The 20,909-nt window shown below is 34.7% G+C and overlaps 3 protein-coding genes across 13 annotated transcripts in view; 2 read left to right on the forward strand and 1 right to left on the reverse strand.

Annotated features, from left to right (window-relative positions):
- LOC107608868 (mediator of RNA polymerase II transcription subunit 7a) overlaps positions 1–1,991 on the reverse strand; it is a 7,175-nt gene extending 5,184 nt beyond the window's left edge. For 4 of the 11 annotated variants that reach the window (XM_016310625.2, XM_016310621.2, XM_016310622.2 and 1 more), the window contains exons 1-2: positions 1,441–1,673; positions 1,126–1,218 (exon numbers count right to left, since the gene is read on the reverse strand). The gene's annotated coding sequence lies outside the window, so the exon portion shown is untranslated. Of the gene's footprint in view, positions 1–1,125; positions 1,219–1,440; positions 1,674–1,728 lie in introns of those variants that run through there. The other 7 variants (XM_016310627.2, XM_016310628.2, XM_021107468.1 and 4 more) reach the window with 3 other exon arrangements.
- LOC110264902 lies at positions 6,706–17,820 on the forward strand. The gene is made up of 2 exons (XM_021107472.1): positions 6,706–7,951; positions 17,692–17,820. The coding sequence occupies exon 1, from the start codon at positions 6,915–6,917 to the stop codon at positions 7,629–7,631; it is 717 nt and encodes a 238-aa protein (XP_020963131.1). The 5' UTR covers positions 6,706–6,914; the 3' UTR covers positions 7,632–7,951; positions 17,692–17,820.
- Positions 11,175–13,331, forward strand: LOC110264901 (zinc finger BED domain-containing protein RICESLEEPER 1-like). Its single transcript, XM_021107471.1, has 2 exons — positions 11,175–11,957; positions 12,733–13,331. Exons 1-2 carry the CDS (start codon positions 11,221–11,223, stop codon positions 13,037–13,039), a joined length of 1,044 nt encoding a protein of 347 aa, XP_020963130.1. The 5' UTR covers positions 11,175–11,220; the 3' UTR covers positions 13,040–13,331.

Genomic DNA, 20,909 nt, shown 5'->3' on the forward strand with positions numbered 1-20,909 from the left:
GATTATTTTATTAAGAAATTATTATTATTTATAGGCAATACATATATTAATTATAATCGTAAATTAAACTATTTTACATTAAATGACTTATATAACGATAATCTCATTTATTATCATAAATACTAAATTAAATAAATTATTATTACTTTTGATTTGGAATTAAATGAGAATAAAATCAAAGATATTATTTTATTTGGATTTTAAGGTTTAATGAGTATTACATTCAAATGTAAATAATGACCTCAGAATTTTGGTTCCCACCGCATCAAGATACTTGTGAATCCAGATACGCTTCCCCACTTTCAACTATCTTTCTTAAAGATTTAACATGGTTGATCTTGGAATTTAAGAATCCTAGAATTTTCAACATATTTAACTATACTCTTTTTTTTTTCTTAAATAAATTCAAATTTTTACTATTTTTTTATGAAATAGAAATGGAAGAATATGCACAAATATATAATGTGACAGCAAATCACCATTTAAATAGTGCATAATTAAAGACCTAAACGGTAGATGTTACATTTATGCATATATGCAAGAATAGTTGTAATCAAGGTTTTGAAAACCGGACCGGTCATCAAACCGTTTTAGTCACTGATTTACTGGTTCAACCGGTCTAACCGTGGTTCGACCGGAAAAACCGTTCCATAATAAAATAAAATAACAATAAGAATAAAATCAATAAATAACAATAAGAATCTGTTTAAAATTCTTTCTTTTGAAAAAAAATAAAATAAAATGAAAAATTAATATTCTGAAATTGAAATTTAGACTCATGTACTTACAGTCTTACAGGCTAACAAGATACATTATTATTTATGGCTCATGCCTAACAAGTGCTCCACCAGCAGGTTTTATGCACCATGCACTAAGCCACTTCTCTTTAATTGACATAATTTCAATTAATAAATCAAGAATTACAATGCAGAAAACAGGGCTAATGTCACATATGATGTACACTTAAAAGAATAATTCAATATAGCTCCTCTATCATCTTAAACCAGAGTTAGTTGGCGGTATATAGTTACCAAAATTCTTAAACACACCAACGCAAGATGTACTTCAAAATTAAGCAATTTCAAGTGGAAAAACAATCTTTATGAAGAGATAATTCAAGCTTACATTAATTATTGTATATATCCAACTATGAAGTTTTCTGTCCGTCGTTTATTTACAGTCTGCATATGAAATCAACAAGGTGGTCAGCATCCAAGTCTGCATATGAAATCAAACAAGGTGGTCAGCATCCAATTCATTAGCCTAGAAGATGCAAGAACCATATAAATTAATCATCAAAGCAGCTTTTAAAGAATAGCCTAGAAGATGCAAGAACCATATAAATTAATTAGTGAATAATCTGTATTATGAATCAATTATTTGATTTATTCCAATAAAATAAAATAGAATAACAGCTTTAAACAATTTAAGCTCACTCACCAGAATATCCAAGGTTGGAAGAAGGCCACTTATCCATTGTTTGATGCACAAAAGCTCCATCCGTTTCAACACACAACAGCACACCACACCACACCACAGCGGAGCCACAAAACACACAACAGCACACCAAAACCCAGAACTCACAGCAGCAAGACAAAGCCAGAGCAAATAAATGATTTCAACAAAAACACAAAACCTTATAATCATTCAACGATTTATTGATTTCAGAACAGAGAGTCAAAGAATAAAACGAAAAACGAAGAACAAGTGCACACCAAAGCTACTGACCTTCGAGAGGGCGACGAGACGACGGCGACGGCGACAGGACGACCGCGAGCAAGATGAATCCGATGGAGGATGGGCGCCGAGCGAGGAAGAAGACAGCGAACAGGGGTTTTGACTTGGATAACGCCAACAGTACAAAGAGAGACTCCTTGGACAGCCACGAACGGAGGTAGGGGATCACTCCGTTCGGCGGCGGTGAGGCTAGCTAGGGTTTTGCCTTTTTGTTTTCTTTGAGGGAAGGAATGAATGAAACTAACAAAAGGAACGAAAGAGAGGAGAGAGACCAGCAACGCGTTCTTCTTCTTTTCCCCCCTTCGAAACGACGTCGCATTAGTCAAACCGGCCGGTTACCGATCCGGTCCAACCGGCCTAAAACCGTCCGGTTCAACAGTTTTTCCGATTCTATCTTGAACAGTTTTTTGTAATAAACCGAATCGTTTATAATGTCGGTTTCCGGTCGAACCGGTTCAACCGGCTGGTTCGATCCAATTTTTAGAACCATAATTGTAATCATAATACTCAGTTTAATAAGGCAGGTTGCTAGTGCTTCTTATATATGACCCAAGCGGGATGAAAAACAATTTTTCAGTATTTGAAGTCACAATTTACATTAGTAGGTAACTGGTTAAATAGAATGTGTTTAGAAGGAAAATATATAAGATAAGAGGCATTCATATTTGAATTTTATGGAGCCTATTCGATTGTAAGAAATTAAAATTTACAAATTTTTTATATCTTTTTAAATATAAAGTTAGAATCTGTAAAATGATAAATTAGAAGGGAAAAAAAAGAGAGATAAAAGTTAAAAATTGAAGCAAGAGTCATGGTTATTTTAAATTTGAGAGTAAAGTATCGTTTTTGTCTCCAACGTTTAGGGTAAATCCTAAAGTTGTCCCTAACGTTTCAATCGTCCTATTTAAGTCCGTAACGTTTCAAAATTGACTCAATGTTGTCCTGCCGTTAGGGATCCGTTAACAGAATTGACGGCAGGACAAAATTGAGACGATTTTGAAACGTTAGGGACTTAAATAGGACGAAAACGTTGGGGACAAAAATGATACATAAAAATAAATTTTAATTTAATTTTATGTTTCAATAATATCAATTTTTTACTGTACATAATATTCAATTATTTTTTAATTACATCTAAGTAAATTACACTTAATTACATTACTTTCATTTTAAATAATTTATTTTTTTTATAATTTTAAAGAATTTTGATACATTAGAGAGACAAAAAGTATAATTTATATTTTATTCTATATATTTTTTTTTCTTTTCTGCAAGTTTATATACTAGTTATTCTACAAATATTTTATGATAACTAAAAATCTTTAAGAGTAAATTATAAAAAAAATAATTTATTTAGAATAAAAGTAATATGATTAAGTGTAATTTACTTAGATGTGATTAAAAAATAATTGAATACTATGTATAGTAAAAAATTGATATTATTGAAAGATAAAATTAAAATTTATTTCTATGTATCGTTTTTGTCCTCAACGTTTTCGTCCTATTTAAGTCCCTAACGTTTCAAAATCGTCTCAATTTTGTCTCGCCGTCAATCCTGTTAACGAATCCCTAACGGCAGGACAACATTGAGTCAATTTTGAAACGTTAGGGACTTAAATAGGACGATTGAAATATTAGGGACAACTTTGAGACTTACCCCAAACGTTAGGGACAAAAACGATACTTTACTCTAAATTTAAATAGCATGTCTTGTATGTCTTACCACTATTATTTAAAAAAAAAATTTGCATTTAACCAATTGTCAGAGACATTAAAAAATATAGTCAACAAAATATCATAATTTTATTGAAGTATTCTTCCATCTTTTCACAAAATTACAAGATTGAAAGAATAAGACAAATAAATTAACAAAATATAAAATGTTTCTTTACCCTTCAATTATTTATTATTTATACAATGTCAAAATCATGTTATTATTATCTCAATCTTATCTTTATTTTTTGCCGTTAATGAATTGACGTGGTAGGTTCTCGGAAGCATTTTTTAATTTATTTTGTTAATCAGTCCTATAAAAAATATTGACAAAGAGGCTAATCAATCCTATAAAAGTAAAGTTCAGGAGACGAAAAGGGTATTTTTTTATTGAGAACCTCGTTGTTTTTCAAGATAATTGTAAGGGACCTTTAAGATTTTTATGTTGGGGGTTTTATCTTTTAAATGTGTATTGTTTCTGATTATAGTTATCAAAATCGAACCGACAATTGACCCAATAAAGTTACTGGGTCACTAGGTTAGTGGTTCAACTAATAGGTTAGTGGTCGAACCGTTTGACCCGGCAATAATTAAATAAATATATAAAACTATAATACAATGTTTATTGAAAAATAAATATCAGTGTTTAATATTTTATATTATTTAAATTTAAATAAATTCTATATAAATTTCATTAGCTCGTTGCTTTAATGTGATATATATAATTTATATAAATTATTAGCCTTAAATTTAATAGGTCTAATCTGAAAAAAATTTTAAAAAAAGTTACATATAGATAAAATTAAAAGTAAAAAAATTTGTTGATAAAAAATAAGAAACAATCAAAATTTTATAAAAGAAATAAACATATGTAAGATGAATTACATAAATAAACATGTGAGGTTAAAATTATTTTAATAAAATATGAAGTAATGTAAGGTTACAAGTGTAAACCCCGGTTAAATTAGTAAGTAATTAGTTAATAAATTAGTTTTTAATAAGGAATATTATAAACGTGAATATTATATTAAATTAGGATAGAGCTCATCGAAACGAGAATTTTGACACCAATTTCGAAGAAAACGGTCCAAAATTAGACCGAACAGATTGAATTGGACCTGAACCGGGCCGTCGATCCAACCGGACCAACTCATTAAATGAAGCCGAACCCCTTTCTCTCCCTCATTTAGATGCAGCGTGAAACGCTTCCAGGGAGGGGAGAAAGCTTCCATAACCTTACGGTAAATTCCCGATCCCCGAAACTTCTCCGTCCGAGCTCCAATCGCTGCACCGTTTGCGGCCATGCGTCCACCGCGTCGAGCTCTACATTTCTATCGGAACAATTTTACTGGTAGCTTATTTAATCACTCTCAGCCCTCTTTTCCCCCAATTTTCGGATTTTTGAATGGGAAGGTTGAGTTTCTTTGATTTTTGATGTTTTAGGATCAAATTAGCTTGAGGAAAACGTTCACTCTTGCTTATGTGAAGCTTGGGTAAGGTGAGGATATGATAATTCTATTTTATTTTCATTGAATTTGAGCTTTGAGTATTAAATTGGATATATATGTGTTATGAATGTGTATTAGGTTGTGAATAAATAATTGGAGCTTGGAATTGTGAATACTGGAACTTGGAGGAAGCGAATTAGTTGAGTTTTGAGGGGTTGCCTTGGTTTTGAATAAATAGCTTTGGTTGTTACGTGAAAATCGGCCAAGATATAGTTTAGGTTTCTTTCATTTAATATATAATGTTCTGTGAAAACTTAGGCTAGATGACCATTGGATAAGTTGGAATGTAGGTGTATGTTTAATGTTTAGTAATTTGTCGATGAATATATTTGGTTGAAGTTTATTGGATAATTAGTTTTTAATTTTGGATGGTGAATGTTGTTATGTTAATTTGGAAAGAATTATGGTTGAATGTTATTGTTGATGAATATGGTTAGTTTGGTGCTTGTTGATTAACTAATAATTTGGTAAATTATTGATTTGAGGTATAACTATTGTGGAGGTTGTTATGATAATGAGGTATTTTGTGTTAAAAGCCTAGGATTTGTGAACTATGATTCTTAGTTAAATTTTGGTTGTTGGATTTGAATATTGCATGAGTTTAATTGTTGATCTGAGGTAGATTTATTGTGGTGATTGTTATGATGATGAGAAATGGTATGTTGAATTGAAAAGAATGCAGGTTTGGACCCGAAAAGGGTGGCAAAGTCCGAGTTTTAGAGGAGATGCTGCCGAAATTTTATAAAAATTAGAGATTTTGTTTATATGATTATTTAAAAAGATTTAGATTTAAAGGTTATATGGTTTGATTTTGAGTTATTAAGAAAATGAGCATGTTTTAAGTTTGATTCATTTAGAAAAGAATGAATTATGTTTTAAATTGGAACTATTGATGGACAGAAGGGAGGTGTGATAATGAAGGATAAGGATTGAATATGATTGACGTATAATGATGAATGAGATGTGGTTGAGAATGATGTGGATGTTGATGAATTATAATTGAATTATTGATATGGCTTATGAATTTGAATAATCTGAGATACGAGATTCCCTGGATTAAGTGCCGTAGCTTACCACCACGTGTACCAGGTTGAAAACTCGATACTCTGTTGATCCTACGACGTAAGTGTGACTGGACACTATATAAATTCCCGGGAATGTTACCCCCATTGAGTAATATTGATTATTTGAGAAAAAGTTATGTATAGACTCTTGGGGATGCACGTCGGGGGACAGTCTAAGTACAATTCAGACTTATCGGGTTGGCTGGATAACCGACAGATGAGCCTCATCAGCCATAGGACAGACATGCATCATATGCATAATACTTGAATTACTTGCTTGTGCTTTAATTGGGTGTTCCTATATGTACTTGCTATGTTAAATGTGTATTTGTTACCTGCAGTAATTGTAACCTTCTTGTGCTTGCTTTTATTTGCTTATTTGTCTGTGAAAATGCATGATGGAGTTGGAGGTATGGAGGAATGGCAGTATGGGACTTAGATTTAAGATTAAGTTACGTCAAATTTAAATATTCTTAGAAAACCACCTTTTATGGCTTCTGTTTAATACTTTAAGCTCTATGATCTGAGTGTCGGCATTATAGGATTGCATAAACGTTTGTAAAGCTTAGTGTGGTAGGGTGTTACATTATGGTATCAGAGCAGTTCGTTTCTATAGAGCCTGAAAGACGGACTGATTGTGCTTCTGTGCATTCTTTGTATATGTGTTTATGTGGTATTAGGATATCTGACTGATATATATGGTATAAACGTTTGTGAGCATGCATTTGGAACTTAAAGCATTAGACCTGCGATATTGAGACTGATCAACTTAATATCACTTGTTTGGTGTGTATAGAGACCAGATGTCAACTCGCGGACGCGGTCGCAGGCGAGGTAGAGGTAGGACAGGCACCGTTACTCCTGCCCCATAGGGACTGACCCAGTAGATTTTATGGCTGCCTTGGAAAATATGGTTGCAGCTATGCAGGCAACAGCTGAGGCACTGGGTAACCAGATAAATCAGGGTAATCATGGGAACAATAATGATGAAGACGGTCCTATGACACTTGCTACATTTCTGAAAGTTCACCCTCCGACTTTTAGGGGAACCTCAAATCCCACTGATGCAGATAATTGGATTCAGGCTATGGAAAGGGCGTTGCAGGCCCAACAGGTTCCTGATGAGCAATGGGTTGAGTTTGGAACATATCAGTTGCAAGGTGAAGCTCAGTATTGGTGGCAGGGAACACGACGTATCCTGCAGCCTGATGGTGCTGCGATTCCTTGGGAGGTTTTCCGAACAGAATTCTATAAGAAATACTTTCCTAATTCAGCTAGAAATGCCAAGGAACTTGAATTAATGCAGTTAAAGCAGGGACATATGACTGTTGCTGAGTATACTAGCACATTTGAGGAGTTATGTCGCTTTTCTCATATTTGTCAAGGTGCGCCTGAAGATTTTGTTGAATGGAAGTGTATTAAATATGAGGGAGGTCTTCAGAGTGATATTCTGAGTTTCGTTGCCCCAATGGAGATTAGGGTATTTTCTAAATTGGTGAATAAGAGTAGGGTGGTTGAGGATTGTGTGAGGAAGGCGGCAGCAGAGAAAGGGAGTTTGAGGGTGCCTTTTCAGAGGCCTTCAGGGAGGAATTTTGCCCCCGAGAGGTAGAAATTTCAAGCGTGGAGGTTTTGTTCCACAGCAGACTCAGTGTCAAAGTAATTACAGAAGGCCGAATACTAATGATAGTCAAGGAAAAAGGTTTGGGAAGCAGCCACAGCAAGATCTGAATTGTCAGAAGTGCGGAAGGTATCACCCTAGAGTTCCGTGCAGATTGGGACTTGGAGTATGCTATTCTTGTGGACAGCCCGGACATATGGCCATCAATTGCCCGGAGAAGAAGAAGTATGAGACTGGTAGAGTGCAGCAACCGGGGAGAGTATACACCACTTCTACCATAGGTGCTGAGGGATCTGAGACACTAATTAGAGGTAATTGTGAAATGGCTGGTAAAATCTTAAATGCTTTATTTGATTCAGGAGCAAGTCATTCATTTATTGCATTTGAAAAGGCCCATGAATTAGGATTGAGAATGGTGGTTTTAGGTTATGATTTGAAAGTATATAATGCTACTCATGAAGCTATGGTGACTAAGTTAAGATGTCCACAAGTTCCCTTTCGAGTACAACAGCGTGAATTTGTGCATGATTTGATTTGTTTGCCTATGACTGGTCTTGATCTCATTTTGGGATTGGATTGATTATCCAAGAATCATGTTTTGCTTGACTGTTCTGAGAAGTCAGTACAGTTTATGCCGGAAGGGTCGGAAGCACCGGTTGTGGTGAATAGTTACTATTTGAATTCTATGATAGTAAACTGTTCTGGAACTGAATGTCAGGGTATTATGTTATTAACTGCAGGAGTATCAGGTGATTATTAGAGTTTAGAGCATATTCCCGTTGTATGTGAATTTCCAGATGTGTTTCCGGATGATATTAATGAATTTCTACCTAATCGGGAAGTTGAATTCGCAATTGAGTTGGTGCCTGGAGCCGGTCCGATTTCGATTACTCCTTACAGGATGTCACCTTTAGAAATGGCTGAACTGAAAGCTCAGCTGGAAGACCTTTGGGTAAGCATTTTATCCGACCAAGTGTTTCTCCGTGGGGAGCGCCAGTGCTACTGGTAAAGAAGAAGGACGGAAGTATGCGGTTGTGTGTTGATTATCGGTAATTGAATAAGATCACTGTGAAGAACAAATATCCGTTGCCTAGAATCGATGACCTAATGGATCAGTTACAAGGTGCCGGCATGTTTTCTAAGATTGATCTGCGATCCGGGTATCATCAGATAAGGGTTAGAGATGAGGATATTCCGAAAACTACTTTCAGAACCCGTTATGGTCATTATGAGTATACAGTGATGTCTTTCGAGTTAACTAATGCCCCGACAGTATTTATGGATTATATGAACAGGATTTTTCGACCATATTTGGACAAGTTTGTTATTGTCTTCATTGATGACATTCTTGTTTATTCTAAGACTAAAGAAGAACATGCTTATCACTTGCGAATTATGCTGCAAAATTTGAGAGATAGGAAGTTATATGCTAAGTTATCTAAATGTGAATTCTGGAAGAGTGAGGTAAAGTTTCTTGGCCACGTGGTGAGTAAGCAGGGGATAGTTGTGGATCCTGCTAAGGTGGAAGCAGTAATGAATTGGGAGCGACCAACTTCAGTGACAGAGATCAGGAGTTTCCTAGGTTTGGCGGGGTATTATCGCATATTCATTAAAGGATTTTCACAGCTCACCTTACCTTTAACTAAGTTGACTAGGAAGGATACGCCTTTTATCTGGACTCCAGAGTGTGAAGAGAGTTTCCAAGCATTGAAGCACATGTTGACTACTGCACCTGTATTGGTATTATCCGAATCAAGTGAACCATTTGAAGTGTACTGTGATGCATCACTGAAGGGTTTAGGGTGCGTTCTGATGCAGCACCGGAATGTTGTAGCATACGCCTCACGGCAGTTAAGGCCGCATGAGATGAACAACCCGACACATGATTTGGAGCTTGCTGCCATTGTGTTTGCTTTAAAGATTTGGAGGCACTACCTCTATAGCGTTAGGTTTCATGTTTTCTCAGACCATAAGAGTTTGAAGTATCTTTTTGAGTAGAAAGAGTTGAATATGCGTCAGAGGAGGTGGATAGAGCTCCGAGCCCCGTCGCCGAGTCTTCATCTGCTGAACAGTGAACCCCTCGCTGTGTCACTGCACTGCCGTCCTACACTACCGAACCTCTGTACTGCTCTCTTTGTCGCCGTCTTCCTCCTTTAGTAACTGGTAAGTTGCTCCTTTCTCTATCTCACATTATGCTCTCTCTGTTTTTTCCTGTAAGTGCTTGATCGATTTGAAATTATTCAGATTTTGTGATTGTTCATATCGCATTTGGTGAGCCAATAATCATAATAATTGCCATATCAGTTTCATCATGTCTGTATAAGTAACATAACCAGCCCGTTTTAAGCTAATTTCAACATTCAATTAATAGTTTGGTAATGCTTATGAATATTGCGTTGGTGATGCTTATGGTTTCATTCAATCATTGTATTCCTAAGTTTGGAATTAATAATAGTTTTGCTCAGGAGTATCCATTTACCAATCTGAGGGTTATTTATTTATGAAATTATTGAACATAATAATATATTTCATATGTAACAGCCCAGACCACCCGCTAGCACGATATTGTCCGCTTTGGCACACAAGGCCTCACGGTTTTGCCTTTGACGATAGGGATGATAGCCTAAGCCCCCACACTCACTCGTCAAAACGCGTCATGCTAGGGAGAGGTATCCACATCCTTATAAGGCATGCTTCGTTCCCCTCCCCAACCGATGTGGGCCTTACAATCCACCCTCCTAAGGGAGTCCAGCGCCCTCGCTGGCACATCGATCCGGGTTCCGTCTCTGATACCATCTGTAACAGCCCAGACCACCCGCTAGCACGATATTGTCCGCTTTGGCACACAAGGCCTCACGGTTTTGCCTTTGACGATAGGGATGATAGCCTAAGCCCCCCACACTCACTCGTCAAAACGCGTCATGCTAGGGAGAGGTATCCACATCCTTATAAGGCATGCTTCGTTCCCCTCCCCAACCGATGTGGGCCTTACATCATATCTTTTGGTTTTTTTCATATATCTTTTATATTTTCCTAGTAGTTCTATGCTATTCTTAAACATTCTCACCAATTTAATACTGTTCTCACCAATCTGAACAACATTCTTTGTTTTCATTATAGAGTTGCTATGAAGGAATTATAGGTTTCCCTTTGGCACCTTTTACATGCTCTGGAACTTAAAAAGATTCAGCAGCTGTAACTGTTTTTGGATATTTGTGATGAATTATTTGGTTGATAAATGAAAAACCATAAGTGGAATGATTCAAAGGGATTCAGATTTTTAATGTTTTAGTGATGTGAACATGATTAAGGACTAGATACCTATATAGCGTTGGAATATTCATATTAACCTATCATGTCATGAGTTATGATAACTTAATCCACAGCTATGACAGTTTGCCAATTCTTAAATTTTGTTTTGTGTTTTTTTAATTGTTTCCTCTTGTTGTGATTGAAGTTGTGGTTTATTGAATTGTGGATAAGAATTTTGTTACTTTATTGTTGTGATTCATTCTCTACACTTATATATCTCTAGTTTATATGCTTTGTGTTTTCAATGCAGGTTTGTTAAGGTAATTTTATGGCTAGCAATGCTAGAGAAGATACACAAAGCAATAATGTTGCTCCGACCGATAATGAAATTGAAGTTGAGAGTAATATTAATCCAACTTTGGAAACTCCACAAGCAACGGATAATAATGCCTCGAATCCAGAAGGATCAACTCCTGTTGAAGGTGACAATAAGGCTAATGTTAAGAGTGCTTATTGGAAGTATTTTGATCGTTTAAAAGTTGAAGGTGAATGGAAGACAAAATGCAAATTTTGCAAGAGTGTGCTTAATGCAAATCCGAAGAATGGTACCAAGTCACTGAGAAACCATGTGGACCGATATTGTAAGAGAATAAAAGTGGCGACCTCAAGGCAATCATCAATTGTTGAATCTCTAGCAAAACAAGCACAAGTGCAAAAAGTAAACGAAAATGGATTTGTGTTTGACCCTTCAAAGACAAGAAAGTGTGTTACCGAAATGATTGTCCTGCATGAGTATCCTTTGAGTTGTGTAGACCACCATGGACTGAGGCGAGCGTTTGCATCAATACAACCAACATTTAAAATGCCTAGTCGCAACACGGTTAGGAAAGACATCTTGAAGATGTTTGGGGATGAGAAGCTGAAGTTAACTCTTCAACTAGATGAAAATGATAGTAGAGTTGCGATAACTAGCGACATGTGGACTTCCAATCAAGAAAAGGGTTACATGGTTGTCACAGCTCACTATATCGATAGTTCGTGGAAGTTGCAAATGCGCCTATTGAGGTACTTCAAAAATTTCGTAAACTTTTATACATTGTGTTGTCTTTGTACGTTGAGCTTCGTTAATCTAAAATGCATGCATGTTTGTTTTATTTTTCATCTTTTGTTATGTTCCTTGTCCCCATACAAGTGAAGTTCTTGCTCAAACATTGATGAAAATATTGTTAGAATGGAACGTTGATAGAAAACTGTCTACTGTTACATTGGATAATTGTTCCACTAATGATGCTATGATAGATGAACTGTTGGGGCGTCTAGATTCTTCATTCTTGATGTTGGGGGGTAAATTGTTGCATATGCATTGTTGTGCTCATATATTAAATTTGATTGTCAAGGATGGTTTGAGTATAGTGAAGGAAAGTATTGAAAAGATTCGTAGTAGTGTATTGTATTGGACTGCAACGCAGAAAAGGAACGAAACTTTTGTGAGTTGGTGTGCTAAAACAGCGATTCCATTTACTAAGAAATTGGTTCTTGATTGTCCGACTAGGTGGAACTCAACTTATTTGATGTTAGAAACTGCATTGTTATATAGATCTGTCTTTCCTAGGTTAAGGCAGAAAGAACCCCAATATAAAACTGTGCCAAGTAATGAGGAGTGGGAACTTGCCAAGGAAATATGTGATAGATTGAAGTTGTTTTATGATGTTACTCAGCTGTTTTCTGGTTCTAAATTTCCGACGACCAATCTTTACTTTACTTTGGTTTGTAAAATAAAAGTCTCATTGGATGAATGGCAACTTTCTAGTAATTCTTTAATGGCTAATATGGCATCTAGCATGAAGAAGAAATTTGAGAAGTATTGGGATGAGATTCATGGCATTATGGGTGTTGCTGCTGTTTTAGATCCTAGGTACAAGATGGTTGGAGTTGAGTTTCAATTTAAAAAAATGTATCCAGATCCAATAGAATGTTCCAAGCAAGTTGATAGAATTCATCAGTTGTGTAATGAGTTGGTTAATGAATACAATCAAAAAATGAGTTCTGATGTGTCATATGTTGGTACAAAGGAAGTTGATGAAAGTGGAAATACAAGCATATTTGGGGGTGATGATTATATGGTGTATCTTAAAAGAAAAAAATGACAAGGGGTTCATGTGTAAATGTTGAGTTTGATCATTATCTTGAGGAGGAAATTCATCCTCCAAATGATCCTAACTTTAATGTTTTGAAATGGTGGAAGAACAATCAAATGAAATTTAAAGTTTTGGCAAAAATAGCCAAGGATATATATGCCATTCTAGTATCCACTGTTGCTTCTGAATCTGCTTTTAGTACAAGTGGTCGTGTAATCTCTCCTCATCGCGGAAAGCTCAAAGAAAGCATAATTGAAGCTTTGATGTGTGGCCAAAGTTAGTTGTGGGCAGCTTTAGGGAATAAAGGTGATATATTACTTAATATTCATTTATGTTAATTTTTTACATCATAGTAATTAATATATTAATTGCTATCTCTTTTGATTTTTAGGTTTGAATCTTGATCTTCAAACCTTTAATGATGATGAAGATGTGGAGAGTGATCAAGAATAAGGATTGAAGATTTTTTTATATTTTAATGATGTAATTTCTTTATGTTTGTATTTTAATTTAGTTATTTGACATTGTATGAACTTTTTTTTTAATTTTAAGTTATTTGACATTGTATGAATCTTATGTTTGTATTTTAATTTAGTTATGAATTTTAAGTTTGTATCTTGATTTATATATGAATGTGTAAAATTTAAAATGTCAATTTCGTGCACCATAGGGAAGGCTACTACCCGCAAGTAGGGGTGGGGCGGGTAGTATTGGAGTGCAAGGAGGGCGGGGCGAGGTCGGGTAGGGCAAAAACCCGCCCCTACCCGCCCCACTGACATCCCTATATGCAGCTTGGATGATGCTACGGGAAGAAGAATTACTAAGAGCATTTCAAGGTTTGAATTTGGGAATTATAGAAGAATATGAAATTTTGTGTTTGAGTCAGTTGCATATTTCAAGTGATTTTAAATCAGAACTTCTGAAGGCTCATCGAGACAGTGAAGCATTACGTAAGGTATTACCAGCAGTTGAACAAGGAAAACAGTGGAGAGTGTCAGAAAGACAGGATGGTTTGTGGAGGTTCAAGAACCGGATTATTGTGCCAGATATTGGGGACCTGCGACAGAGTATTTTAAAGGAAGCTCATAAGAGCGGGTTTTCAATTCATCCAGGGAGTACTAAAATGTATCAAGATCTAAAAGCGATGTTCTGGTGGCTAGGTATAAAGAATGATGTGGCATTGCATGTATCTAAATGTTTAACGTGTCAGAAGGTTAAGATTGAGCATCAGAGACCATCAGGGACCCTTCAGCCTTTAGAGATTCCACAATGGAAATGGGAGAGTATTGCAATGGACTTTGTGATAGGTTTGCCTAGGACCCGGTCTGGTTGTGACGCTATTTGGGTGGTTGTGGATCGACTGACAAAATCAGCTCACTTTCTTCCTATCCGAATAAGTTGTACAATGGAATAATTAGCTTGAATGTATATTAAAGAGATTGTCAGGTTGCATGGCGTGCCTTCTACCATTATATCTGATAGGGATCCTCGCTTTACATCAAGATTCTGGGGAGCTTTTCAGCGTGCATTTAGGACTCAGTTAAGCTTGAGTACTGCGTATCACCCTCAGACAGATGGTCATTCAGAAAGAACTATTTAGACCCTGGAGGATATGCTAAGGGCTTGTGTTTTAGACCAGCCGGTGAGTTGGGATCGGTATATGCCATTAGTAGAGTTTGCTTATAATAATAGCTATCATGCGAGCATCGGAATGGCTCCATATGAAGCTCTGTATGGCAGAAAACGTCAATCTCCGTCGTGTTGGTATGAAACTGGAGAAAGGAGTTTATTAGGGCCTGAGATGATAGTTGAAACGAATGAGCAGATAAAGAAGATTCGTAGTCGAATGCTTATAGCTCAAAGCTGCTAAAAGAGCTATGCTGACAAGAGGCGAAAGCCTTTGGAATTCGAAGAAGGAGAACATGTCTTTTTGAAAGTTACACCAACCACTGGAGTGGGAAGAACTATTAAGACTAAGAAACTGAATCCCCGTTATATTGGACCGTTTGAGATCCTGAAGAGAATTGGGCCAGTGGCTTATAGAATTGCCTTACCACCGTATCTTTTGAATTTGCACAATGTGTTCCATGTGTCACAGCTTCGGAAGTATACTCCTAATGCAAGTCATGTTCTGGAACCAGAACCAATCCAAGTAAGAGGAGATCTAACACTTCCACTAATTCCAGTGAGAATTGATGATACTAATATTAAACGATTACACGGAAAGGAAGTATCATTGGTAAAAGTAGCTTGGAGTCGAGCTGGTATTGAGGAACATACCTGGGAGCTCGAATCAGATATGCGAAAAGACTATCCACATCTCTTTTCAGGTAACTAGATTTGAATTTTCAGGGCAAAATTCTTTATTAGGTGGGTAGGATGTAAACCCCGGTTAAATAAGTAAGTAATTAGTTAATAAATTAGTTTTTAATAAGGAATATTATAACGTAAATATTATATTAAATTAGGATAGAGCTTATCGAAACGAGAATTTTGTCACCAATTTCGAAGAAAACGGTCCAAAATTGGACTGAATGGACCGAACCGATTGAACCGGACCCAAACCGGGCCGTCGGTCCATCCGGACCAACTCATTAAATGAAGCTGAATCCCTTTCTCTCCCTCATTTAGATGCAGCAGCGTGAAACGCTTCCAGGGAGGGGAGAAAGCTTCTGTAACCTTACGGTAAATTCCCGATCCCCGTAACTTCTCCGTCCGAGCTCCAATCGCCGCACCGTTTGTGGCCACGCATCCACCGCGTCGAGCTCTACATTTCTACCGGAACAATTTCACTAGTAGCTTGTTTAATCACTCTCAACCCTCTTTTTCCCTAATTTTTGGATTTTTGAATGGGAAGGTTGAGTTTCTTTGATTTTGATGTTTTAGGATCCAATTAGCTTGAGGAAAACATTCACTCTTCCTTATGTGAAGCTTGGGTAAGGTGAGGATACAATAATTCTATTTTATTTTCATTGAATTTGAGCTTTGAGTATTAAATTGGATATATATGTGTTATGAATGTGTATTAGGTTGTGAATAAATAATTGAAGCTTGAAATTGTGAATACTGGAACTTGGAGGAAGCAGATTAGTTGAGTTTTGAGGGGTTGCCTTGGTTTTGAATAAATAGCTTTGGTTGTTACGTGAAAATCGGCCAAGATATGGTTTAGGTTTCTTTCATTTAATATATAATGTTCTGTGAAAACTTAGGCTAGATGACCATTGGATAAGTTGGAATGCAGGTGTATGTTTAATGTTTAGTAATTTATCGATGAATATATTTGGTTGAAGTTTATTGGATAAATAGTTTTTAATTTTGGATGGTGAATGTTGTTATGTTAATTTGGAAAGAATTATGGTTGAATGTTATTGTTGATGAACATGGTTAGTTTGGTGCTTGTTGATTAACTAATAATTTGATGAATTATTGATTTGAGGTATAACTATTGTGGAGGTTGTTGTGATAATGAGGTATTTTGTGTTAAAAGCCTAGGATTTGTGAACTATGATTCTTAGTTGAATTTTGGTTGTTGGATTTGAATATTGCATGAGTTTAATTGTTGATCTGAGGTAGATTTATTGTGGTGATTGTTATGATGATGAGGAAGGGTTTGTTGAATTGAAAAGAATGCAGGTTTGGACCCGAAAAGGGTGGCAAAGTCCGAGTTTTAGAGGAGATGCTGCCGAAATTTTATAAAAATTAGAGATTTTGTTGATATGATTATTTAAAAAGATTTAGATTCAAAAGTTATATGGTTTGATTTTGAGTTATTAAGAAAATGAGCATGTTTTAAGTTTGATTCATTTAGAAAAGAATGAATTATGTTTTAAATTGGAACTATTGATGGACATAATAGGAGGTGTGATAATGAAGGATAAGGATTGAATATGATTGACGTATAATGATGAATGAGATGTGATTGAGAATGATGTGGATGTTGATGAATTATAATTGAATTATTTATATGGCTTATGAATTTGAATAATCTGAGATACGAGATTCCCCGGATTAAGTGCCGTGGCTTGCCACCACGTGTACCAGGTTGAAAACTCGATACTCTGTTGACCCTACGACGTAAGTGTGACCGGGTACTATATAAATTCCCGGGAATGTTACCCCCATTGAGTAATATTGATTATTTGAGAAAAAGCTATGCATAGACTTTTGGGGATGCACGTCGGGGGACAGTCTAAGTACAATTCAGACTTGTCGGGTTGGCTGGATAACCGACAGATGAGCCTCATCAGTCATAGGACAGGCATGCATCATATGCATAATACTTGAATTACTTGCTTGTGCTTTAATTGGGTGTGCCTATATGTACTTGCTATGTTAAATGTGTATTTGTTACCTGCAGTAATTGTAACCTTCTTGTGCTTGCTTTTATTTGCTTATTTGTCTATGAAAATGCATGATGGAGTTGGAGGTATGGAGGAATGGCAGTATGGGACTTAGATTTAAGATTAAGTTACGTCAAATTTAAATATTATTAGAAAACCACCTTTTATGGCTTCTGTTTAATACTTTAAGCTCTATGATCTGAGTGTCAGCGTTCTAGGATTGCCTCTGGCATTCTCAGGACCTTATATCTTATGTGTGTGGCACCTTTACCATACTGAGAACCTCCGGTTCTCATTCCATACTATCTTGTTATTTTTCAGATGCAGGTCGGGAGCCATCTCGTTAGGCGTCTGGACTCTTAAAGCGGAGGGGTTACTGGATAGTGTTGTTGTATAGTTTTGTTGTACAGTGATGTATATATATATGTACTTAGCTTTCTCTCCGCATAACTTGTCATTTTTTATCCTCTTAGAGGTTTATGGAGAGGCAGGATTGTGTATATGTACTTTTTGGGTTTTGGATATGTATGTATATATGTGTAAATATTCTCCGGCCAGTCTTGACTTCGCAGGCTGAGTTAGGAGCTTGTTATTTTGTATCTTTGGCACTCTATTCCTACTTCTGTTATCTTATGTTTGACAGTTACGGTTTTCTTAGCACGCAAGTTAACTCGTTCCTTGAGCGTTGCGCTTTTATCTCGCGATTTTTATTTCCCCTATTCTTTAAGACTCCTAGCATATTATAATTCTTCTGCTATTATATGTACTCATTTTATTTTAGAGGTCGTAATACCACACCACCTTCGTTTTATGACTTAAGCGTAAAGCTTAGTGTGGTAGGGTGTTACAACAAGTTTGGAGCATTACTCATGAAAACTTGGTTATTATATATTCTATTATTAGCATATAATAGAACTAGTGTTAAACCCGTGCGATGCACGAATTTATATTTTAATTTGACATGATAAATTAAAAATAGTATTTTATAACTATAAATTTTTTAATTTTAGTATAATACTATCATCGTCATTATATAATAAGTGTATTGAATATGTTATTTTATATTTATTTAAATTAAATACAAATAGAACAGTTTGAAATCTATAATATTCTTGAACCATAAGAAAATAGACCTAAATAGATAAGAATATATATAACTGTATTAGTAGCATATTAATTTTACATTAAACTTTATATCAAAAAACCTAACAAAAGTTTATTGACAATATAATATTTTACTAACATCATTAGATAAACAATTGCCATATGATGTTGTGCTCTATGTTACACATTTCATTTCAAGTCTAAAAGTATAGTTATAGATAAATTAGTTAAATTTACAACAAATATTCGTACAAAAATGTAAATCATAACATGTTACTAAAATGAAAATACTATTTTTCTTACCTAAATATTATTAAAAACTTTTTTGAACATAACATTTGTTGTTGATGACTTTGGATTGCTATCTTAGCCTAGAATTATAATATTCAAGCCATTGCGACTCTTAACTCTTGACAAAGCAACGTAAAGTTGTCCATAGGTGAATACTGATTTTGGCAAGTAAATCCTACATGTGATAATGATTTGCCACATAATGAAATACCTTAATTTTTCAATATTTTTCTCCTCTTATATAGTATCCCGTCAGTTAATAATGCCCAAGTTACATTCTAAATACAATTTAGTTTACTAACACTATTAGATATCAATAACATCATAAAAAGTTTTCTTAATTGATGACCAAACCTCATTAATAGCTGTAATGAATTTTCTATTGTCATACAGTAGTCCCAATGAATAAAAAGCATCTTGAAAACTAGGATATGTAATCATATTAACTATCCTAATAGACTCATATATTGTGCAACATTTCTGAACAGTTAACAAAATTCTCATATAATAGATATCACCTATACCCAGTAGAACATAGTTTAACCTTACAATAGAATACCTTCTCTTGCGTGAATGTCATTTCCTTTTTTTCTCTATCATAAACAAATTGATTTGAAAACTCGGCATACGTTAAAGTTTGACTTGTTTTAAATTCTTTGTTCATGCTAAGAACATCGTACCTTTTTCTTTCTCTTATTTCATGATTTTCTCAAAATTGTCATGGTCATTAAAGATGATATTTTACTTTCCAGACAAATGAAAAATTAATTTCATTACTGAAGACCATCTCTGATGAATATCATAAGCCAAAATTCTCCATACAGCCTCACGTGCAGACAAATACCCTCACTCATAAAATTGTTTGATCTCATAATAATCTAAGCATCCTCTCCACTGAAAGCTTTATTTGAAACCTCAACTGCCACATTGTCTAAACCTTTATTCATATACTTGAATAAATATTTAATAGTATTTGACTTGTTGTAGTACTCTGCGTTAACGTGTGCTTGATAAGACATTAGCATATATGCCTTGTAAGAAATTACATTCCTATTATCCTTATGGAATTTCTTCCTTTTAGTAACTACTCTTGTGTTTTATCTTCTACATGATGGGTATCCACTATCATTAATAACTGTGGTGTTATTGAATAGTTTAGGATAATATTTGGTGTAGTACCCATCTTTTATGCAAGGAGATTTTGAGCGACTGGTCCATAAATCATATATGTAGACCCAACTCTAAACAATTTGGGGTATCGAATAGGATCGAACAATCCTAACAATATTAACCGGTCAATTTAAGTTGTATTTGTTATTTTGTGGTCTCCACTCAACTACAAAAGAATATGAATATGTGGTGGACTTCTCTTTTATAATTCAAGCTATAAGTCAACTTGAGTTACATGTCATTGTGATTAAGAGATATGGATATCCATATATTTCTTAAATTGTTAGAGTATCTTAATAATTATTAAACATGTATCTCACGCTACCTGTGAAAGACGTGGATAGCTAGATTGACATATTTATTTGCTTTGAAAGCACAAATTTTATCCCTAATAATTACGTCTTGAATCCTAACCCCCTTATATATATCACTCCTGATTTTATCTTTAAATTAATTAATTAATTAATTAATTAATATTTTTATTTTACACTCTTTTTAAAAAAATGGCATGAGAAAAATTAAAATTTCTAACGATAAGAAAGCGTATTTAAAAATTTAAAAACTAACAACCTAACCAAATAACTTAAATTTTAAAAAATAACAACATAAACAAAATAACTTAAACAAATAACTTAAAATTTAAAAGATAGCCACTTAAGCAAATAACTTATAATTTATAAACAAAGTTTTAAAACTTTCTAATAACGACACCTAAGTAAATACTTTCCAAGCTCAATGTAATAGTGTCACACCAGCAAAAAATTCTCCTTTTTTTCGAACTACTAAATTGGTTCAATTTTTTAGGAACGATAGAAAAAAAATTAAGTATAGAAAAATATATATTAATTTTTTTAAAAATAGTATAAATAACTTCACATTTTGAGAAAATAAGTAATTTTATTCAATTTAATCTAATATTTTGTAGTTAGCAAATTTGCTTATAAATTATGTAAATAAAAAAGACATTTGTTTTT

The sequence above is a fragment of the Arachis ipaensis genome, chromosome B07 (assembly GCF_000816755.2).
Source record: "Arachis ipaensis cultivar K30076 chromosome B07, Araip1.1, whole genome shotgun sequence".
NCBI lineage: Eukaryota > Viridiplantae > Streptophyta > Magnoliopsida > Fabales > Fabaceae > Arachis > Arachis ipaensis.

Coding starts and splice junctions, on each gene's coding strand:
- LOC110264901 (XM_021107471.1), top strand. CDS start 11,221: ATGGCTAGCAATGCTAGAGAAGATACACAAAGCAATAATGTTGCTCCG. Junction 11,958..12,732: donor TTGCAAATGCGCCTATTGAG/GTACTTCAAAAA, acceptor TATGGCATCTAG/CATGAAGAAGAAATTTGAGA.
- LOC110264902 (XM_021107472.1), top strand. CDS start 6,915: ATGGCTGCCTTGGAAAATATGGTTGCAGCTATGCAGGCAACAGCTGAG.